Source organism: Schistocerca piceifrons, chromosome 5 (assembly GCF_021461385.2).
Source record: "Schistocerca piceifrons isolate TAMUIC-IGC-003096 chromosome 5, iqSchPice1.1, whole genome shotgun sequence".
NCBI lineage: Eukaryota > Metazoa > Arthropoda > Insecta > Orthoptera > Acrididae > Schistocerca > Schistocerca piceifrons.
The window spans coordinates 26,589,008-26,613,801 of record NC_060142.1 but is presented as its reverse complement, the minus strand read 5'-3'; the positions used below and the strand labels follow the sequence as shown (position 1 = coordinate 26,613,801).

Here is a 24,794-nt window from a genome sequence, read left to right as displayed (position 1 = left end):
GCGTGAACTGGAATACTTCTGTACTGGCACATCGGTGACTTAGTGTACTTGGGTGGTATATGCCGTGACCCGATGTACTTGTGTACTGTTACGTGTGAGCTGGTGTGCTGATACGTATCGTGAACTGGTGTATTTGTGCAGTAGCACATTCCGTAATGCTGTCAACAACGCTACTGTGCTTGTATACAACACAGCTACCTAGTTATGTTGAGCACATTATTGAAAGATGCTGTGGATTCCCAGAGACTTCATTAGGCAAAGTGCTTGAATCCACGTCACACTCGTCGTTGGTGGCTTACACAGCTGATTTTGATGACAGACTGACGTAGCCGTTCTCAAACGTTGACGATACACAGCGCTCAAACTATTTCCTACCAAAGGTTCCTCGTTGAAAAATGCCAAGTTTATCGTTCCACACAATGTACGAAGCGTTGTTGGTGTTTTTAATTTTCTACACCTTGTATATAACTCATCAAGAACTGTACTTACAGTCGTCAGTAAACTACAATCACATGTAAATGTATTATATGTATTAATATGCCTTGGATCAAATGAAATGGTTGCCTAAAAAAGTAAACTATGTCACAGTGCATGGCTCGCTCGTTATACGATTTGACTGACCGGCCGCGGTGGCCGAGCGGTTCTAGGCGGTTCAGTCTCAAACCGCGCTGCTGCTACGGTCGTAGGTTCGAATCCTGCCTCGGGCATGGATATGTGTGATGTCCTTAGGTTAGTTAGGTTTGAGTAGTTAATAGGAATATTAAAAAAAAGGGAGGAAGGTTTATCCGTTTAGCAAGAGTAATAGAAGGCAGATTTCAGACTACCTAACAGATCAAAATGAAAATTTCTGTTCCGACACTGACAATGTTGAGTGTTTATGGAAAAAGTTCAAGTCAATCGTAAAATGCGTTTTAGACAGGTACGTGCCGGGACGGGAAAAACCCACCGTGATTCAACAACAAAGTTAGCAAACTACTGCGAAAGCTAAGAGAGCTTCACTCCAAGTTTAAACGCAGCCAAAACCTCTCAGACAAACAGAAGCTAAACGATGTCAAAGTTAGCGTAAGGAGGACTATGCGTGAAGCGTTCAGTGAATTCGAAAGTAAAATTCTATGTACCGACTTGACAGAAAATCCTAGGAAGTTCCGGTCTTACGTTAAATCAGTAAGTGGCTCGAAACAGCATGTCCAGACACTCCGGGATGATGATGGCATTGAAACAGAGGATGACACGCGTAAAGCTGAAATACTAAACACCTTTTTCCAAAGTTGTTTCACAGAGGAAGACCGCACTGCAGTTCCTTCTCTAAATCCTCGCACAAACGAAAAAATGGCTGACATCGAAATAAATGTCCAAGGAATAGAAAAGCAACTGGAATCACTCAACCGAGGAAAGTCCACTGGACCTGACGGGATACCAATTCGATTCTACACAGAGTACGCGAAAGAACTTGCCCCCATCTAACAGCCGTGTACCGCAAGTCTCTAGAGGAACGGAAGGTTCCAAATGATTGGAAAAGAGCACAGGTAGTGCCAGTCTTCAAGAAGGGTCGTCGAGCAGATGCGCAAAACTATAGACCTATATCTCTGACGTCGATCTGTTGTAGAATTTTAGAACATGTTTTTTGCTCGAGTATCACGTCGTTTTTGAAAATCCAGAATCTACTCTGTAGGAATCGATATGGATTCCGGAAACAGCGATCGTGTGAGACCCAACTCGCTTTATTTGTCCACGAGACCCAGCAAAATATTAGATACAGGCTCCCAGGTAGATGCTATTTTCCTTGACTTCCGGAAGGCGTTTGATACAGTTCCGCACTGTCGCCTGATAAACAAAGTAAGAGCCTACGGAATATCAGACCAGCTGTGTGGCTGGATTGAAGAGTTTTTATGAAACAGAGCACAGCATGTTGTTATCAATGGAGAGACGTCTACAGACGTTAAAGTAACCTCTGGCGTGCCACAGGGGAGTGTTATGGGACCATTGCTTTTCACAATATATATAAATGACCTAGTAGATAGTGTCGGAAGTTCCATGCGGCTTTTCACGGATGATGCTGTAGTATACAGAGAAGTTGCAGCATTAGAAAATTGTAGCGAAATGCAGGAAGATCTGCAGCGGATAGGCACTTGGTGCAGGGAGTGGCAACTGACCCTTAACATAGACAAATGTAATGTATTGCGAATACGTAGAAAGAAGGATCCTTTATTGTATGATTATATGATAGCGGAACAAACACTGGTAGCCGTTACTTCTGTAAAATATCTGGGAGTATGCGTGCGGAACGATTTGAAGTGGAATGATCATATAAAATTAATTGTTGGTAAGGCGGGTACCAGGTTGAGATTCATTGGGAGAGTCCTTAGAAAATGTAGTCCATCAACAAAGGAGGTGGCTTACAAAACACTCGTTCGACCTATACTTGAGTATTGCTCATCAGTGTGGGATCCGTACCAGATCGGGTTGACGGAGGAGATAGAGAAGATCCGAAGAAGAGCGGCGCGTTTCGTCACAGGGTTATTTGGTAGCCGTGATAGCGTTACGGAGATGTTTAGCAAACTCAAGTGGCAGACTCTGCAAGAGAGGCGCTCTGCATCACGGTGTAGCTTGCTCGCCAGGTTTCGAGAGGGTGCGTTTCTAGATGAGGCATCGAATATATTGCTTCCCCCTACTTATGCCTCCCGAGGAGATCACGAATGTAAAATTAGAGAGATTCGAGCGCGCACGGAGGCTTTCAGACAGTCGTTCTTCCCGCGAACCATACGCGACTGGAACAGGAAAGGGAGGTAATGACAGTGGCACGTAAAGTGCCCTCCGCCACACACCGTTGGGTGGCTTGCGCAGTATAAATGTAGATGTAGATGTAGTTCTAAGTCTAGGGGACTGAAGATCTCAGATGTTAAGTCTCATAGTGCTTAGGGCCATTTAAACGATCTGACTCATTCGCAAGAGTGAACGTCTAAAGACCCGTTTGTCTTCTGGAGGAAAAATGTCAACTGCGTTGTGATACAGGCGTCACCTTCATGCGCTTTACGGCATTTGTCCGGCTGTTGGGTGCGCTGGTAAAGAAACTACTTAGTCTAACTTGAACTAACTTATGGTAAGGACAACACACACACCCTTGCCCGAAGGAGGACGAGGGGAACCGCTCGAACCGTGGCAAGGCGCCTGCGACCCCGCGCGGCGGAACTGGTCAGGGACGTCGCATATGACACTGGTGAGGAAGTGGACAAGACAACCCCCTGGCTCGTGGCACAACGTGCTCTCTGTTGGAAGTTGGTGCGGGTTAGCAACAGAACCTCTGGAGTGCCGTGTGCTCCGTCGCGGGCGCCCTCAGGGGCCAGTCACAGGCGCATTTTGCTGACAGGCAATGCTGCAGGTCCCCTTGCATGAAGTGAAGGGCGAACGGTTGCTGGTGGTGGTGGCGGCTGCGGTCCTTACGGTCAGGAGATGTACCCATTACCTCCATAAGAGACGTTGCGCTGCACGTGGTAGACATTTACACTACTGATTACGATGTAATGTTGTTATCTCGATGCTGCCAGGTAATCACAAACGAATGTACGAGAAGGCGGCACAGGAGGGGCTGAAGAGACCCTGTCTATCGCGCAGTTCAGTTGCAACTGGGAAATGAATTTAGTAGTCCTGTGAATGAGTTGTTGTTGTTGTGGTCTTCAGTCCTAAGACTGGTTTGATGCAGCTCTCCACGCTACTCTATCCTGTGCAAGCCTCTTCATATCCCAGTACCTACTGCAGCCTACATCCTTCTGAGTCTACTTAGTGTATTCATCTCTCGGCCCCCTCTACGATTCTTACCCTCCACGCTGCCCTCCAAAACTAAATTGATGATCCCTTGATGCTTCAGAACATGTCCTACCAACCGATCCCTCCTTCTAGTCAAGTTGTGCCACAAACTCCTCTTCTCCCCAATTCTATTCAATACCTCCTCATTACTTATGTGATCTACCCATCTAATCTTCAGCATTCTTCTGTAGCACCACATTTCGAAAGCTTCTATTCTCTTCTTGTCCAAACTATATATCGTCCATATTTCACTTCCATGCATGGCTACACTCCATACAAATACTTTCAGAAACGATTTCCTGACACTCAAATCTATACTCGATGTTAACAAATTTCTCTTCTTCAGAAAAGCTTTCCTTGCCATTGCCAGTCTACATTTTATATCTTCTCTACTTCGACCATCATCAGTTATTTTGCTCCCCAAATAGCAAAACACCTTTACTATTTTAAGTGCCTCATTTCGTAATTTAATTCCCTCAGCATCACCCGATTTAATTCGACTACATTCCATTATCCTCGTTTTGCTTTTGTCGATGTTCATCTTATATCCTCCTTTCAAGACCCTGTCCACTCCGTTCAACTGCTCTTCCAAGTCCTTTCTTTGCTGCCTCTGACAGAATTACAATGTCATCGGCGAACCTCAAAGTTTTTATTTCTCCATGCATTTTAATACCTACTCCGAATTTTTCTTTTGTTTCCATTACTTCTTGCTCAGTATACTGGATGAATAACATCGGGGAGAGGCTACAACCCTGTCTCACTCCCTTCCCAACCACTGCTTCCTTTTCATGTCCCTCGAATCTTATAACTGCCATCTGGTTTCTGTACAAATTGTAAATAGCCTTTCGCTCACTGTATTTGACCCCTGCCACCTTCAGAATTCGAAAGACAGTATTCTAGTCAAAAGCTTTCTCTAAGTCTACAAATGCTAGAAACGTAGGTTTGCCTTTCCTTAATCGAGCTTCTAAGATAAGTCGTAGGGTCAGTATTGCCTCACGTGTTCCAATATTACTACGGAATCCAAACTGATCTTCCCCGAGATCGGCTTCTACCAGTTTTTCCATTCGTCTGTAAAGAATTCGCGTTAGTATTTTGCATCACTGACTTATTGAACAATTGTTCGGTAATTTTCACATCTGTGAATGAGTACGTCGGACTAAATGGAATATTTTACGCCACAGACCAAGATATCTCGCGCTCAGCTAGATCTTTGAGCGCTCCTGCGAACTAATGAAGTATGTTGGTACCAGCTCACATAATATACTTTATTTCGTTTGTTAGGTGTTTAATTCCTGATACATAATCTTTTTCGTTTTATCTGATTGTGCGTATGTCGTTTTCATACATTAGCAGCTGGTAACTTGTGGACACGTTCTTGTGTACGACCATTCATTCAGTCACTCAGACACAGTGTTCCAGAAATTCCACCGTGAAGAGTAGTCCTCAGAGGCACGGGAAGGGCTAGTTGGACGTTAAAAGAGGAAGGCGAAAGCAGCCGCGGCGGCTGTGCGCCGGCGTGCAGTACAGCAGGCTGGCTGCTGGGGGTCGCGGCTGGCCGGGAGAGGCGCGTATCGCGTCAGACCAGGGGGCACTCATACGTCACGGACTGCTGACGCGGCGCTCGAAACCGAGTTGCGGCCCGTGTTGAGACATCTCGGTGTCGCTCGATCGCGAGGGTCGTTACCCAGCCCCACAACTTGTTACCGTGTGAGAGCTGGATATACTACACTACTGGCCATTAAAATTGCTACACCACGATGATGACGCGCTACAGACGCGAAATTTAACCGACATGAAGAAGATGCTGTGATATGCAAGTGATTAGCTTTTCAGAGCATTCACACAAGGTTTACGCCGGTGGCGACACCTACAACGTGCTGACATGAGGAAAGTTTCCAACCGATTTCTCATACACAAACAGCAGTTGACCGGCGTTGCCCGGTGAAACGTTGTTGTGATGCCTCGTGTAAGGAGGAGAAGTACCGTCACGTTCCCGACTTTAATAAAGGTCGGATTGTAGTCTACTGCGATTGCGGTTTATCGTATCGCGACATTGCTGCTCGCGTTGGTCGAGATCCAATGACTGTCAGCAGAATGTGGAATCGGTGGGCTCAGGAGGGTAATACGGAACGCCGTGCTGGATCCCAACGGCCTCGTATCACTAGCAGTCGAGATGAGAGGCATCTTATCCGCATGGCTGTAACGGATCGTGCAGCCACGTCTCGATCCCTGAGTCAACAGATGGGGACGTTTGCAAGAGAACAACCATCTGCACGAACAGTTCGACGACGTTTGCAGCTGCATGGACTATCAGCTCAGAGACCGTGGCTGCGGTTGCCCTTGACGCTGCATCACAGATAGGAGCGCCTGCGATGGTGTACTCAACGACGAACCTGGGTTCACGAATGGCAAAACGTCATTTTTTCGGATGAATCCAGGTTCTGTTTACAGGTTCATGTTCGTCGCATCCGTGTTTGGCGACATCGCGGTGAACGCACATTGGATGCGTGTATTCGTCATCGCCATACTGGCGTATCACCCGACGTGATGGTATGGGGTGTCATTGGTTACACGTTTCGGTGACCTCGTGTTTGCACTGACGGCACCTTGAACAGTGGACGTTACATTTCAGAAGTGTTACGACCCGTGGCTGTACCCTTCATTCGATCCCTGCGAAACCCTACATTCCAGTAGAATAATGCACGACCGCATGTTGCAGGTCCTGTAGGCGCCTTTCTGGATACAGAAAATGTTCGACTGCTGCCCTGGCCAGCACATTCTCCAGATCTCTCACCAACTGAAAACGTCTGGTCAATGGTAGCCGGGCAACTGGCTCGTCACAATACGCCAGTCACTGCTCTTGAAGTGCGGTATCGTGTTGAAGCTGCATGGGCAGCTGTACCTGTACACGCCATCCAAGCTCTGTTTGACTCAATGCCCAGGGGTAGCAAGGCCGTTATTACGGTTGTTTTGGGTACTGATTTCTCAGGATCTATGCACCCAAATTGCGTGAAAATGCAATCACATGTCAGTTCTAGTGTAATATATTAGTCAAATGAATACCCCTTTATTATCTGCATTTCTTCTTGGTGTAGCAATTTTAATGGCCAATAGTGTATTATGTAACTGTGGGAGAATTACAGGTTCTTACAACGATTTTTAATTTCAGGTAGACTTTGAGATGGCGGTGGTACAAATAAGCTCTAGATCTGTGGAGTATGGGACGCCATAGAGCTTTACTTCTTACAGGGAAAGTTTGCAAAGGACAACCGAACTACACTTCTGCAGCCCGCAGTAAATCGTACTTGATAGCCATAGTAAATATGTCATGCCGAGTTAGCCATTCTTCAGATGATCTATCGGACGATTTGCCAAGTTAAAATTGCGTCTACGTTAAGGATTCCAATTGGGGCTGCTAACCTTCGTGATGGGCATCTTCCAGTGCCACCATGTGCGCTGCACTTAGTGACAACTTAAATCTTGTCAGTCGCCATTTCTGCCAGTGTAACTCGTGAAAAATAGGTGCCGGCTGTGTGGCCGGATCTTGACACGTCGTTTCGCCGGGTGAGAAGGCCGTCGTCGCCAGCGGCCTACACGCCTCCTGCCGTCACCGTTACGCCCCGCTGCCCTGTCCTGGGTTCATCGCGCGCCCCGCCTGATCTGTTGCGCTTACAGGGCGCCCCCTGCTCCCTCTTAGCCAAGCACAGTGGTCGTCCCCACGAGCCACTAAGGTTTCGCCCACAGCTGCTTACTTACTCCTATCTCGTTGGCTTCTTTTCTGACACGAGACCGTAGTTCGTGATCTAGTGGTCAGTGTTGCTGCCTCAAGAGACTGAGCTCCCAGGTTCGATTCCCTACCGGATCGGATATATTGTTCGCTCGGGGGCTACGTGTGGGTGTTGTCCTCCTCATTTCATCTCGATCTTCGTCGACAGACATATCACCCATGCAGTGTTAACTAGAAATACTTGCATCACGAAGCCAAACAACAGCAGACGGGGTCTCCCTACCAATAATCCTATACCATCCTTCCATTTCATTCCTCAGTTGCTGACACAGTCCCAGTATTTTGACGTCTACATTCGTGATCCATTCCTCGTAACATGGGCGGACTGTGCTTTGCGGCTGCAGTGGCTTGCTGCGTTTCGGCGGTGCACGCCGCCCGCTGTGTATACGTGATGGCGAACAGGGCAGTGTCAAGTAGCTCCCGTGTGTTAGCCAGAGGGCACAAAACAGTGCTCAAATGACGTTTGCTGTTTCTCGTGACACCGTTCATCGGTTTCGTGAATGAGATTCCCGTTCATTTATGAGAGATACTTACAACAATTGTACCACAATTATATTTTGTTCAAGAAATGTTCAAATAAGTTTGCGACAGGTGTTTAGACATGACCCTCATTCCACGCTTGACGGCTTCGGTGGAATGGCCGTTCTACTCTGTCGAGATTGTCTGGGTCCTGCGTCAACTTGTGAAACGAATGACTCGTTCGGGCGCTGCACTCGCGCACTGGAACGTGCCAGCTCTCAGCGTCCGCCCGACACGTGGCTCCCCGCTCTGCTGAAACAAGTGCCACCTACGATGTGGGGATCGAAACTCGTCATGTGTGTGTGAGTGTTTGACAGGCATAATCCAACTGCGTAAGTTGCATACGACGTGTTACAGTGGGCGGTCGCAGCTCCTGCAACTTGCACAGTCAGCAACTACAGTTCACAACTGTCGGGCAGCGGACGATCAAGTGGCAGAGCGGCTCACGCCCATTTATCGCATTTCCGCTTAGCAACGTGCCGTGAATGCTAAGCAAATAAGGTTACGGCTGGAACTGCAGAACAACATGCTGTTTTGGATCATTGGGTAATTTCGAATAAAGAAACTTGATTGGTTAGATTTCGCCACTTTAAGTTTGTTCAGCGCAGCGCAATATTATTAATTAGTGCTAGTCACCGACATCCGATGTGGAAGTGACAGTTCTGTTTTGCAAACGAAGTAAACCATTACTTGACATACAAATATGCCTGTTTGTCCGGTCTTGGAAATAATTCGGTCGACGTCTGTTACTGTTACGAACACGCCTCTCAGTGGAAATCCAAGGCGTCCCAACAGACCTCTGTCTCTACTACTGCTCACGACAGTTTGCTCGTCTCGATTAAATTCACATCAATAGAAAACAAAACCTAGTGAAATACAAATTGGGCTACCGTTACCTGCATTACGGTTATATCGACTGCAGTGTCATCATCACCATCAGCATCTTCATCATCATCATCATCATCATCATCATCATCTTCTTCTTCTTCTTCTTTTTGAGTTTCCCGGAGTACACGTGTTCACATATAAGATGCATTCGTAACGTCTCTCCTCGGGACTTCCGAGTCGTCCTTTCCCACGTCATACCTAGTCTACGTGTTTCATTTGTCTCGGTGGAGAGGAAAACCTTTGGCATACACGGTCCACGGAAGAGGCAAGAGGCAACAGTAAGTAGGAAACGATCGCCTTGTGACGGACGAGACTTGATGAAATGCTAAGGGAACAGTCGTAGAAAACAGTGTTCGTCTCGTCATTAACCATTAGATTGCAGCCCCATTAAATGACTTACTTGGCTAGACTTCGGTTGTCTGTTAGGGGGACGTACATATAAGGAACGAGAGCGTTGCTGCAACGTATGTGCAACCCAGCACGATTCAGATGCGGGTATATCAGCACCGGCATGTAGGCAAGGTGTTAGTGTAGCATTCGAAGTGTCCTTTTCGCTTCCCCTTGTATTAACGACTGGAAATATCCAAAAGGAACAAGCAACGGCCCGGACTCGGACCCTGACGTACCAACGCAAATCACTGACGGGAGGTCCACTGACAGTGCGCCACGGAACGGTCGCAGCGAAACGGCACAACGTTCGACAGGACGCTGCAAATGGTGGCATTCTCGCGGGCCGTCAACGGAACTGAACGGAACGCCATTGTCAAAATTTGTCGCGAGGAAACATTCGCACTGACCCTGTCGCCCGTAGACACGGCTGCTAATACTTTTCTAGTCGATGTAGCGCCTTATTAATCGTTGTTACTTGCTTTGTTATTATGGCGTATTACGAACGCTGCATAAGGGGTTTCTCTCCAGTCGATGTTCTCAGGCTAAACTGGCCAAATGTATATAAGAGCGAACAACGATTTACGTTTTACGCTACCTAGACATAGGGAAGGGACGAATAAGTTAGTGTTGCGAGAGGTATCCTCCGCCATTCACCGTTAGGTGACAAGCGGAGTATAATGCAGACGTTGACGCAAATCAAATAATATTAAGAAGTAACTGCCAGAGGGGAACGAAACACTAACTGAAAATAATACAGAGACTGGCTGAGTTTTGAACCCACCAGAATGGTATTCAGGCAGTAAACCAGTTAGCCCCGAAGACATGTTCCAGAACCTATGGTATCAAATACGGGTGATACGTGGTGCGCTATGCAGTAAGTGTATAACTTAAACGATAATTACAGCTGAGGTACTAACACAATTTTATGACGACTATTTGGTAGTAGAAATCTGGTATTACTATTGGTTCTTGTCCTATCAACAAGCAAATTGTTCACTACAACACATAATGGTTTCAGAACTATTGCAGATACAATGGTTAGACACTGATAGTGGCGTGTCAAAGGGCAGACTACGTACTTGGCACAGTGTCCACAAGCCGCCTACAGGACGCTCGCCTTCCAGATAAACTGGCCACTGTTGTCAGCTTGTCGGAAATGCCGGCCTCGTACTTCGCTGAAGTTTTTGTAGCTATTGTGGAAAGTTGGGCGCCGTGGCCCTGCAGCGTGCTGCGTCCCCCTCCCGGCGCCGGGTGTTCTCCGGTCTGCGCGCTGCACGAGGAGGCAGTGGTCGTGCTGACCACTGCCGAGCGTGCTGCTCGGCCCACTGTACTGACTGCTAGAGTATAGCTAGCTGCGACTCTCAAAGGGGTGAACTCACTCTGTTGCTGAACTGGAGCATTCAAAATCTGGCAGTATCGACGAGTGTTAAAACTATCTTGGACACAAGGAATTGGCAGTGAAGGTATCCTATGGGGAATCAATAGCGATAACGAATGTGAAAATACAGTCAAAACCAGAAAGCTAGAATATTTCGACAGATCGTGAAAGAAGAAAAAGCAGTATTCTAAGCCTGATAATGGAATGAAAAGTTTTAGGGAAAAATCAGCAGCGAGAAGATGAACAACGTGGCTAGCGAATCTGAGAGAGTGGTTTGGACGCACTTCCCTACAACTTTTTAGATCCACAAAAAACAAATGTACTTGTAATGCCAGCCAACATCCAGGGAGAGATGGTGACTTGATAAGAAGAAAGAGAAGCTACACTGAAGCGCCGAAGAAACTGGTATTCAAACACAGAGAAATGCAAACAGGCAGAATGCCACTGCAGTCAGCAAAGCCTATATGGGACTGCAGTTGGGAACGCCTATGTAGGACAAGTGTCTGGGGTAGTTGTTAGATCGGTTACTGCTGTTATAATGTTAGGTTATCAGGTGAGTTTGAACATGGTGTTATAGCTGGCACACGAGCAATGGGACATAGTATCTCCGGGGTAGCAATGAAAGTATTGGGGTGAGGCTAGTTCTGGCACACTCTGCATTGTTGAAAGATGCATCCAAGACGGCGGCGTGCAGACTTAGCAACAGCGCATGATGTCATCCAAGATGGTGACAATGACATCAGCTGATGACGCAAGTACCATATCCAAGATGGCGGCATTTGGTGGGAAAGTGCCATGCCCCCCTCTGCTCCCATCCCCCAGAAAAATGACGTGAACTTCAAATTCCAACAGGATAATGCAACACCCATAGAAAATGGTGTGAAAGAAAGGGCAGTTGGACTAACTCCACTAACCTAAGTCACCCGACTGCCACCTCTTTCTAAGGATTCGTGCGAAAAGGACTCGACCAGTTCTGGATATAAGTCTTTATTTAAACAATTTCATGCAGTAGGACCATCCAGTGTGTTCACCATGAAGTCCGGACTCCAACTGACTTAGTACACAGTACTGCAGCCAGAGGGTGCTCTCATCTGTGACATAATCCAAGATGTTGGTAAACTGTGTTCGTCACGAGGTCCGGACTCAAACTGACATACTATGCAGTGCCACCACCAGAGGGCGCTGTCGTCCAAGATAGCGGCCATGACGTCAGGCAATGATGCAAGTACTGCTAGACCTGTGATGTCATAGACACACTGATAGGGTTCCCACCCCAAATCCAAGATGGCGGCAGTGGGAAATTCAAAAAATGCCACACCCCCTCCCAGGTGGGAAATTCAAATTTTGTCAGACTTTCGCGAGTGCAACGCCCACGTGGACTTGCAAGGAAATAGTTACTCTTCACCACGATCCTCAACTGACCACCACGCCCCCATAACAACCCATATTGGTGGGCTAACATGTACTAATGTGTACTAACATCCACTAATGTGCACAGCACATGACGTCATCAGAGATGGCGGCCGTGACGTCAGTTGATGACACTAGTGCCACACCCTCCTGGTGGGAAGTTTCAATTTTGGCGTGAAAGAAAGGACACCTGGACTACCTCCATTAACCTAAGTCATCCGATTGCCACCTTATCCTAGGAACTGGCACCAAGTTTGAATTTTGGTGGAAAGATAGGTCAATTGGGCTACCTCTGCTAAGCTAAGAAAATGGCGTGGAAGAAAGGGCACTTGGAGTAACATCAGTCACTCGACTGCCACCTCCTCTTAGAGATTCGTGGCAGAAGGACTCAGCCTGCACTGGGCTGGTGGGGAGAGGAAAGAGTGTAATTTATTTTGGTATAATTTATTTAGGGATGGAGTATATTTAATATGCTGATACAAAACATATGCTGTGACATGTTTGGGGTCACATCACAGAGCCTACAGATATGCAAACCACTAAAAGACTCTGCAAACATGATTGCTATTCATCAACTGTCGAAATCATGCACCAATCTTTATTTAAACAATTTCAGCCGCTACCGCCATTCAGCATGTTCACCACAAGACCCAGAGCCCAACTGACCTAGTGCACAGCACCACCACCAGAGTGCGCTATCATCCCTCACATCTGTTTGACCACTTTCTCTCTATTGCCATTCTAATGGGACACCTCTGAGGCATTTTGGATACCAACATCACAGATCATGCTGTTCTACCGCTTGGGATATGTGTGTGTGTGACGCCCATACTGACGTTACAGCTCATGCTATACAAAAACTGTTCCATTGCTCCTAAATAATTCAGTACACTCATGTGCGGACACGAAATCAACTCATAAACTGTCCCAATAATGCATAGCATTGCCTACAGACCTGCTCGCAAAATCATCCAACAGACATGTGCAAGCACTGCCTGCAGCCCCCTGTCCACTGCACCGCACTGGAGGCTACCAGTGAAGTGATGCAACTGTCAGCTGCCAAGTCATACACAGCTGCTGCAATCATGAGGCAGCAACATCCCATTCATACTCTATGCCTCAGAAATTCCTCTCAAAATATGTATTCGCCTGGACACAGTTGCTGACCCAACCGGACGAGCGTGCAGACCTATTTGTTCTGATTGTGCTCATTCCGGGTCCAGACCGCATGCTCGTGTCTTTTTTAATGTTGCTGGTGTGATCACGCTGTAGCTGCAGTACAGGTCTATTGGGAGCACTGTTCACCATTGTTTTCTGCAGAGGAGACTTTCAGTGATAAATTATTTCCCATAGATCGCTAAAATGCACTCACAGTTAAACCCACAAAACTTGTCTACTGATCATCAGATACATACATACTAGACTCACCATGCACAGGGAGGGTGATGTCTCCAGTGAGCGACCAAATGGTGTAAATTGCCCTGAAGATGACCTCATCGTGGGTTTAAACCGGATGGTGGCAAAATAGATGATGCAATTGTGACTGTCATTTTGAATAATTAAATATACTCCATCCCTAAATAAATTGTTCCAAAATAAATTACACTCCTTCCTCTCTCCACCAGCCCAGTGCAGGCTGAATCCTCCCATGAATCCCTAGGAGAAGGTGGCAGTCAAGTGACTGAGGTTAGTCCAATTGTCCTTTCTTTCACACCATTTTCTTAGCTTAGTAGAGAAACCCAAAATGACCTTCATTTACGATCAAAATTCTAACTTGGGCCCGGTTCCTGGGAAGAGGTGGCAGTCGGATGACTTAGGTTAGTGGAGGTAGCCCAATTGCCCTCTCTTTCTTGCCATTTTCTTAGGTGTGATATATTATCCTCTTGGAATTTTAACTTCGTGTCATTTTTCTTTTGGAGGGGAGAGATTATGGCACTTTCCTGTCAAAAGCCGCCACCTTGGATAATGGTACTTGCATCATCAGCTGACATCATGGCCTCCATTTTGGATGACGTCGTCGCCGCCATCTTGGATACATCTGGCAACAATGCAGAGTATGCCAGAAATGGCCTTGCCCCAATACTCTGGTCTAGCCCTGTCAGCAGCGAAATTGGACTGTTGCTGACTGGAAACATGTTGCCTGGTCGGAAGAGTGTTTAAAATTGTATCCAGCGGATGGACGTGTGTAGGTATGGAGACAACCTCATGAATCCATCGAGCCTGCACGTCAGCAGGGAACTGTTCAAGCTGGTGAAGGCTCTTTAATGCTGTGGGGCATGTGCGGTTGGAGTGATATGGGATCCCTGATGCATCTAAATAAGATTCTGACATGTGTCACGTATATAAGCATCCTGTACATTCCGACAGACTTGGACAATTCCAGAAGGACAGTGCGACACCCCACACATCTGTAATTGCTACAGAGTGGCTCCAGGAATACTGAGTTTAAATGCTTCCGCTGGCCACCAAACCCCCAAACAGGAACATTACTGAGCATATCTCGGATGCCTTGCAATGTGCTGTTAAGAAGAAACCTCCGCCCCCTCGTACTCTTACAGATTTATGGACAGCCCTGCAGGGTTAATGGTGTCAATTCCATCCAGCAACACTTCAAGCATTACTCTAGTCCATGCCACGTCATGTAATCTGCATGCCTCTGGGGGCCCTATGTGATATTAGGTGTAGTAGTTTCTTTGTCTCTTCAGTATAAAATGACTGTGATGCTGCTTTCACAATTCCACATTATTCTTACATATTTCATTTTCTGCTGCTATTTTGACATTTTCTAGTGAGTACACTGGAGTAGTGTGTCAGCAAACGCAGCCAGCCCTACAGCCACCATAGTGGGTGCTGCACTGCATCCTTAGTCAGGACGAAGACAGTCACTGTGTCTTGTTGGGTCGAGCTGGCCCACTTCTGGGGGAAGGGACAGCTCACAGAACTTGGTAAGTGATCCCACTTGTGGGTATCGAAAGCCAGACTGGCTCGTGCACCCCTGCGGTCAGTGTATGCTAAGGAAACACCACAGCCCACAGACAGTAACTGTGTGTAATGGTCTGTTTATTCTGTGCAACTTTAAAAGTTCACCTGCCATGGCACCATCTCGCTAGCGTCAGAGAGTCTGTTGTGTTCACTCTAAAAATTTGTTGTAGCTAATTTTACTGCATCACTGTGGATAGAGTGTGTAAGGTTAACCAGTTACAGAGACACTCCTTCTGCCAAGTGTCAACATTGTGTTCAAAAATGTGCATCTCCTATGCAAAAGGAGGGAAGTTACGTGCACTTCACCCTGGTTTTGGAAGAACTTAGCAAAAGCATCATCCCTGGGTAGATTTTATTTTCGGTTGAAAGTCCAGGCCCGCAAACTTGGATTCTGGGCATTCTGTTCTGCGCTGTTATACGGACAGTATTCTGCTCGGAGTTGATGTATAGGATGTCATCTCTGGTCAGCTCCTGGATACTGTTTAAGGGAATGTACGTAGCACAACTGCAGTAGTGCCATGCATATTCTCTGCAGTTCATTGATTGGTTACTTTAACAAGGAGCTTGTGTTGTTTATTTTATTTATACAGGATGTAGTAAGCATAAGACCAGATATTTCTATTGGTGGCTCAAGACACACATGAACAACTTTACAACTGTATTTAGGTCATTTGTGAACTAATAATTACAGCTATTACGAGTAGGATATTTTTAGCAGTAGCAGAGCAAATTCAGGTGTATCTAAGTTTGTTAGTCTATGTTGCATATATGAAATGCAAGTATAAATTCACCGGCAGACTTCACTGATTTATGCACCAACGACCACGCACACTATTTTAATATCCTCCAATCGAACCAACAATTATGCAAATTGTACGGGATCCACAGTGCAAAAGCTGCAGAGTAACGATATGGTCACAGACACCAGCCATTAACACCTCACTGGCCAGGCTACACACAAAGACGGCACTAGAATTCAGCCACGGATTCAAATCGACCCACAAATATGCCCAGCAACCATTCACCTGACTCTGTGCCCAAAACACTTGCAGAAGTGCTCACCTCAGTCGCCGGGTGAGCTTCTCACACCATCCTCCTCACTCCATTACAAATCGCCAACTCACCACACCGCAATGCCCCCCCCCCCCCATCTCCAACGACAATCTAGAGCAAAGATCTTAGTGGCCTCAAACCAGAAGGACATCACATGACAGATCGAGCTAGTGGCACCAGGAATTCGAAATGCGATGCCAGCAACCCCACCATGGCTCACTGTGTAATTGACATCAATTTCGTATCATGAGATCCTTCCAGTACAGACTGAGTCCTTTTCCCACGAATTTACATTTGTGGACAGAAGGGCATGGGGTGGAGGGGAAGGCCAGGGCATGTCCCAGAGGCTGAGGGATTAAAAATTGATCGATTTCATTAATTAGTCAATTAATTTGATATCAAAAGTCTGTTTGGATCAGCTAGGGGGTAGGAGAAGAGGTTGTGGGTTTCCCAGACGGGTGGAGGAGGAGGGGAGGAAGAGGGGGAGCTGGAGCCATGGGAGGCTTCTCAGAAGGACATTAGCCTCAGGGGGTCATAAATCAACACTCTGTGGCTCATAAATCAAGTAACAGAGAAATAGGTTAAGGTTGTTAATCAATCAAGTTTGCCCCTGAATGTGTGCTTCACCTGATGTATGTAACCCGCACTAAAAAGATGTGCTACAACAGGCTTTTCCCCACTACTGTTAAGGATACAGGGTACTTATGAATGGTAGCAGGAAGGATTTGGCGTCAAAATTAGTTGTTCTGTGCAGATCCTGCAAAAAATCTACCTTGAAGATTTCGAAAATCGTGCATAATTCATATCATGTGAATTTGAAGATAGTGTTTGCAATACGTGCAATAGGAAAAGGAAAAAAGGCTGCTCAAACGTTCTGTGGTTTCATGGACCTTCCTCCTCCTCCCAGTAGGTTCAACAAGTACATAAAAATACTTTCAGGTGCCTTGATGGTTGTGTCTAAAGCATCTATGAAACGTACAGTAAAAGAAACCTTAAATATTAGTGGAACCAGGGACATTGCTGATGCACTTGATGGGATATGGCAACATCGAGGACATCATTCCTTGAATGATGTTGTAGGTGCTACTTCTCTGGAGAATAGAAAAGTTATTGATGTTGAGTGCTTACCTAAGGACGTATTGTATATTACTGTTCTAAGAATTATAATGGTTAAAGTGGAGGTATGGAGTGTGATGGAGCTCTAAAAATGTTTCAGGGGTTGGTTCCCGTTTATAACATTAGATATACGAAGTACCTAGGCTATGGGGACTCTAAAGCTTGCAATAAAATAAATGAGTTCAATGTTTGTGGTGGAAAGGAAAGTTGCTATGTGAACGAAAATCTCAGTCTGTCCAAGGCTGATTGACAGAAACTGAAATAGACCTTCTTCAGAGTTATTATGGACTGGCCAGTGGACGAACTGCGCCTCTGAATGATGTTACAGCAATGAGAAGAGCTGTATGGGCCACGTACTTTTATAAGTTGTCCACAGATGACCACCCTGTTCATGGACTTTGCCCTAAAGGAGCAGATTCTTGGTGTGGTTACAAAAAAGCAAAATAATGTGGTCAAATATACCATCATAAGCATTCTCCTCCTAAGCCTGTTATGAATGAAATAAAACCTATTTTTAGAGATCTGAGTGACCCTGTTTTGCTTAGTAAATGTCTTCATGGGGGCACTCAGAATACAAATGAAAGTTTCAACCATTGCACATGCGAAAGATCACCCAAGAATGTTTTTGTTGGACTAAATACAGTCTGGAACCGCACGACCGCTACGGTGGCAGGTTCGAATCCTGGCTGGGGCATGGATGTGTGTGATGTCCTTAGGTTAGTTAGGTTCAAGTAGTTCTAAGTTCTAAGGGACTGATGACCTCAGCAGTTAAGTCCCATAGTGCTCAGAGCCATTTGAACCATTTGAACTAAATACATTAAAAGTTGGTGTACTAGATGTAGTGATAATGTTTCAGCGATTGAGTGATAGGAAGGCTGGAAGTCCTGAGAAATTTAGGCGTAAAATCTGGCTCTCATATGGAAGAATGGGAGCGTGAAGCTGAAAGATTCGCTCTTCAAGTTACCAAGAAGCAAGAAGTGCTAAAAATAATGCCAAGAGAAAGCTTGAAGATGAAGAAATGCTGGAGGACGAAGACTAAGCTTCAGGAATGTGTTTCATTGGACTCATATCTTCATTCGCAATTTTCTGCAAGTTGTATTTTCCAGAATTCAGGTACAAATATTTCCTAAAGTTTGTAAAGCATTGCTCTAATTTTTTTCTGTAACTTGCAATAGTCCATGCTTATGTAGTAGACCTAAACTTTATTACATAATCAACTGAACTATACAAAAAATAACATTTTTATTAGGAAAAAAATTATAAAAATTAAAATGTAAGATGTGATATTTTTTTATCCTTGTAATACACATAATAGGTGGAATTAAATAGGTCTGGTACCTCATCCATCATGTCATGCATATCTGGTAAAAATCTGGTCTCCTTCAAATGTATAACTTTGGATTAAATGGTACCTCAATTTGAGGAACCATTTTGGGAAAAAAATGCATCAATTTCTCTGTAATTTTTCTTAACAGCCCTAAGCACGTTCAAAAATATTCATAATACTTCTAATTTCTCCAGAAAGTGTGCTGATATAAAAGAAATCTGTAAAACATATACATTATAAAGAGTGCCTGAAAGGAATAGCTGTTGATTTTTACTTAATATTGAGCCGGAGAAGTACCCTGCATCCTTAAGTCGGTTTATCCCTCCAAGTACAAGCCATCAATACTCATTTTCCCATAGATGGGTTATAGTGTGGATGTTTGGATGCCTAAGCGTTGCTCAATTCTGACAAGTGTAGTCCATTCAATGGTACAGTTACGACACTGTGGAAAACATTAGGTCATAAGGTTTGTGATTTGTTTGTAGGTGGACTGTTCAAGGCAGAGGAAAAACAATCAACACAGTGATGCAGGTACATCTTAAGGTACCACATACAGAACTGTCTGTCCTTTTGTGGTATAACCTTTTGCCCATTACTTTCAAAACTTCTCGTCAGTATATTAGCCTTACACGTTCTCGCACTATCTTACACTTTTTTGATGAATGCTTATTTGCAGCTATTGTCGGTTAAAATACTTGTCAATTAGAAAATAACTGAGCTGTGCAGGCTTAGCCTTCAAATTTGTGTCGCCCCTAACTGACAGTCTTTGTTTGGACAACTTTGGAGGTATGTCAATAGTGCCATCAGTGGGAACAAAAGCCGTGAAGCAGGAAGGTTTTGGGGAGCGACTATGCAGCGTGCAGAGCGAATCGGCTGGGGGCACGAGAGGTTTGGAGCTCTGGACGGTACACGACAGAACGAATCGGCTCCTGTCAAGGTTCCAAGCCTGGTTTTGAGTGTCGGTTACTGCCTGTCCTGCGAAGCCGTTTCCATCAGTGGGCACGTCATTCTGGGAAACAGACCAGCAACTTGGAGATTATTTGAGAGGTTCGACGTCAGCGAAGACCAGTCTCTTGCAGGCTTAAGAAGTGAAAGGACGGCGGCCACCCTATCCAAGTTAAGTAACTTCCTTGTATAGCCTTCGCTTCCCCCCACCCCTCCCTCCTCTCCTGGTGGGGTTTACGATACCAACACTCATAATTAATAGCGTGTGTTTATAAATCATTTGCTTAAAATGTGATCGGTGAATTTTGGTTAACTGTAGCTCTATTCACTGATTCTTAATTGTCTTTTTAAGCTCTGTATTTTGCCGTCTGCTGAATGACATTGGATTCATGGGGTCAGCATTGACCAGGAGTGGACATGTTCCTTGCGTGACTGCCGCCCCCCCTCCCCGACCCGATATAAAAAAGGGAGTGGTCAGATTTATTGGAATGGCGAATTTATTTTGGAAGTTTGTTCCTAATTTCACCCAATTGACGGCGCCCTTGAATGACTTGTACGAAAAAGGTGAGCCCTTCCTTTGGAGGGGGAGAGTCATCAAGCTCCGTTTGAGGCAAATAAAGCCGCCCTTAGCAACCGTCCTGCGTCATTTGCCAGATTTCGGTAAGCCCTTCACTGTCCAGGCCGACGCATTCAGTTTTGGGACAGCGGCAATATTTCTCCAAGAACATCAGGAAGAGAGGCGTTCCGTCGCCTGCGCATCATGCTGATTATCTGCTACTGAATTAAAATATTCATTGTGTGAGTGGGATGTGTTGGCAGCTCTCTTCGCCTTGCATAAGTTTAAGTTCTACCCAGAGCCAAGGGAAACATGCTCGAAAATGATAATCAGGATTTGAGTTATATACTGGCCCACCCCAGAAAAACTGGTAGGGTTGCTCGTTGGGCACTCCTCATCTCCTCATTTCGTTTTAGTTCGTCGTACCAGGGGTCTAGACAACAGTGTGGCCGATTCGTTAAGTCGCACGTATGAAGACTACGACTCCCCGCAATGTGCAGAAGACAGTGGCCAACTTGCCTTGGGAAGTGCTGTGCTGACTGTAGTTTCTGAACTCTTTTGTGATCTCAGCGGAAGAGAGGAATGAGATTCCCGTATTTTCCAAACAAACAAAAAAAGCCTTTTAAATTGCGTGTCTAAAGGGGAGGGCGACCGCACATGCAAAATTTGCTTCCCTCAGGTATTGATTCCAACTGCATTTAGGTATTTTCATAGCTTCGCGGTGGGCTGTCATCCAGGTTTCCAAAGACCTTGGCCAAAATTAGGTAACATGTGGTTTGACCCTCTGCGTGTGAGAGGATATACATCGGTTAGTGGGGTGTGTCAGTTGTGCAAACAAGGGAAACCCAATTTTAACTCATGCAAAGGTCTTGTCGAGCCTACCCTTGAGAACAGACCCGTGGACCATCTCTTTGTAGACTATGTAGAATCTCTTTTCCTCATATGATGGCGGAGGTTCGTTAGAAGTTGGTAGTGGTGGACGGGTTTTCCCGTTCTAGCTGGTTAATTCCCAGCTGCGGTATAACTAGTGGCCAATCCACACTGCATCTTATAAAATCCTTGCCGTCTTTGGAGCACTGTGCGCCCTCGTAAGAGATAATGCTCTGGCATTTATATCTCGGGAATTCTGGAGATTTTGTTTCGACCATGTTATTAGGGATGTTACCACTACTCCTTACTGCCCCTAGCCGTTCTTTCCTGAGTGCACGAATAGAAATTTGAGGCGTGCGTTGATAGTATTTCAAGCTAAGTTCCATAAACGCTGGAACTTTTCTATCCTGTCTCTGTATGTCGATCATTTTAGAAATGGTTGCTCTACTCGGCTGTTCGATAGAGAATGTCAAATTAAATAACCCTCAACCGTCAATTTTCAAACTTATTTTATTTGGCAACCAGTTTCAGCGTTTTACTTCGTCATCTTCAGGCCCCTGACCGACGTGCAGGAAAAATCTACTTCGGCTGTGTTCAAAACAGGGGCCAGCAATATTGGCATTAGCACATATTTGCTACATTGATTACTTCAACCATCACCTGCCGAGTCCGCTAGTGAAGTGATTCGCCGTATTATAGGCTCTTGTAAAATATTAAGATTCCTGATTCCAGTTAATCTCTTGGTCCGTAATGAATTGAACAGGAAGATCTCCAGCGTACATGGTTGTTAGGTTAAGGAGGGTAGCTAGCCCCATCTTTAGCTTCTGCCCCCGGTGCCGGACTCCGGTGCGGTGTGTTCGAGTTTCAGTGGGAGGGACTGAGCCCCGTGGGCTCGGCCTTCGTTGACGGTATTTCTCTGGATAACTCGGGAGGTGCGCCGGTAGCGCCATCGGTAGGGACAAAAGTCCGGAAGGGGAGCGAGTGAGCGTGCGCTGTCTGCAGCGAGTCGGTTCTCGGCGCTACAGGTTTGGAGTTCTGCATCGTGCGCGAGAGATCGAATCACCTCCTCTGAAGGCTCCAAGCTTGGTTCTGATTGTCGGTTATCGCCCGTTCCTTGAAACGGCTTCCGCGAGTGGGTGTGATATTTTGTAAAACGCACCAGCGACTTGACGGGTTCGCTGCTAGGGAAGGCGTCCGGCTTCTTGCAGGCTCAAGGAGAGGAGACCGTCGGCCATCCGGCCCCACTTTAGTAACTCTCGTGTATGTCCTTACCTGTCGCCCTTCCCTTCTGTCCCCCTCTGCCCCCGCAACCAGATGGGATATGTGCTGATAATTAATAGCAGCTATTTAAAAATAGTTTCCTTAAAATCTGATCAATGAACTTTGGTTAAATGTAGCTGCCTATTCTGTGACTGTTAAGTTGTTTTAATATCCTTTAGTATTAAAGAAAAGTTGCTCAGTGGAACTTGCTAATCGTTGTTAGTTGTTTTTGAAACACTGTACTTTTGCTGTATACTTAATGGCTGGTGGCTCGTAATTCGTGGCAGGTGTTTAAAAGTCATTTTTGTAAAGGCTGTTTCGCCAATTTTGCTGTCGATCGTTTTTAAAACTTGTTTGACTTAATAAAGGCAAGTTATGAATTAAAGCTGATGAAAGCTGAAGCAGTTATATGGAGATCGCAGGCCTTCCATTAGGCTAACCTGATCCCAGATCTTCCCTCCCGAATTCCTATTAATTACTGGACTCAAATAAAAGTTTTTAAAAATATTGCTACGTGAGAAGACTCGGCACTTGTGAGTTACGCCTTGGGCACTCTGCTGCTGGGTTATCTCTCGATATTCTCGATTTCTTTGTACACAACTGATGTCGCAATTCTTCGGAGTCGTCGTTTTTTTTGTCAAGTTTTCTCGATAACTGGTCTGTAGTGTACTAAGAAACTGGCTGCACGCCAGGTGTGCGCGGCCCTCCCTACCTGTCGCACGAGGGCGGCACCTCCTGGCCGGCGGCGGCGCCCAGCAGGAGCAGCAGCAGCAGCGGCAGCGGCAGCAGCGGTCCGGCGCAGGGGCGGCGTCGCGCGGCCATGGCGTCGTGGGCCGCCGCCCGCCGCCCCCTCTATATATGCACGTACGCAGAGCGGCCGCCGGCTATCGGCCGGCGTCCTTGTCGCCGCGGGCGAAAGCGCCGATAAGGCTGGACGGCGCTCGTACCTCGGCACCGCCCCCGCCGCCGCCGCCGCCGCCGCCGGTCCGGACTACGTAATGTGGACGAAACCGACAGCTGCTGACACCGAGCATTTTACTAAGTAGAACCTTCAGGCACATAGATCAACAGTGTGCTATACCCGTGTGTTAAGGATTTGAAGGTGGCAATTACTGTTTTGGTTCCCTTCGGTTCTGATAAGATCGATTTTGCCTTACAAATTTTTGTTCTCAATAATACTACCGCGACAAATCTATTCCACCTGGTATGAAAAATATATGGGACACGCGAAAATACCACCACGCTTCGAGAAGAACGTAATAATTCCAGTTCCGAAGAGGGTAAGGACGGTAAGTGCTCGCTGTTTGACTGTTACAGAACCATCAGTTTAATAAGCCACGGCTGGAAAATACTGACACGAATTAATCACGGAACAGTGAGAAAGTCGTGCAAACTTTATACATTTACAGAAACCTTTTGCAATCGTTCGCCAGTCTACCCTATTTGACATTCTGAGCTAACAAGAGTAAACAGGGTGTGAAAGATTATCTGCGATTCGTGGAGAACTCTGTTTGTTGTTATAACATTGGAAGGGCCTAAAAGGGACCTGTTGGTCGACAAAGGGCTGACGTCATAACGTATCCCCCGAGTCATTTACTCTCTGTACCTGCGAGGCAACAGAGGAAACCGAGCACCCGACTTCAAAAGGGAATTAAAGTTCAACGAGAGCAAATTTGAGGTCTATCGAGGACGACGTAATTTTACTGTAGACGCCAGAAGAGTTGCATCACGGGTGAAACGGAATGGACAGCGTGCTGAGAAGACGTTACAAGGTGTACATTAAAAAAAGTGAAACAAGGGAAACTGAGTGTAGCTGAACAGACCAGCAAGTGACTAGAAAATTAAATTAGTTAACGAGCCACTAAAACTACTAGTTTTTCAAAACAGAAGACAAACTGCTGGCAATGAGCATAGTAGAGGCGATACAAAAATGAAAACTGTCAATAGCGAGAAACGTAAGACTAATTTGCAAACGATAAATATAAATTTAAGAGACAGTAAGTATTTTCTGAAGATATTTGTCCAGTGTATAGCCCTCTCCAGAAGAAAAGGGTGGACGATAAGCAGTTCAAACTAGAATACAACAGAAGCATTTGAAATGTGGTGCTATAGAACAATAGTGAAGGTTATATGGGTACTGAATCAAATTGAGGAAACACTTAATTTTACGCACAATTTCATTAAAAGAAATGATAGGTTGACCGAATACATCCTCTTCTTCCTCCCACTCTCACTCACACCACCATAATATTAACTCAATCGCTCAGCTTGTCGAACACTGTAAACCTACTCGTATTTTGCAAACATTTGAAAGAAAAACATGAGTAATACAAGAAAAAGACTAAAATGACGCAAATATACACCGCCGGAAAAAAAAATTGTGCCCCAGGAAAGACGACGTCGATTTAGATCCGATTACGGCATATGCCGCCCGGGGATAGTAGATTTATTCACAATCGTATCAACTTCGTCTGCCAATATGCAGTGTAGTGGGATTTATGTCTATCTT

At 45.8% G+C, this 24,794-nt stretch overlaps 1 protein-coding gene across 1 annotated transcript in view; it reads right to left on the bottom strand.

Annotated features, from left to right (window-relative positions):
• LOC124798129 (trehalase-like) overlaps positions 1-23,110 on the bottom strand; it is a 363,441-nt gene extending 340,331 nt beyond the window's left edge. Inside the window, exon 1 of the mRNA XM_047261387.1 lies at positions 22,998-23,110. Within this exon, the coding sequence (XP_047117343.1) occupies positions 22,998-23,107 (110 nt within the window). The 5' untranslated portion in view covers positions 23,108-23,110. The remainder of the gene's footprint in view (positions 1-22,997) is intronic.
• Between the last annotated feature and the right edge of the window lie 1,684 nt (positions 23,111-24,794).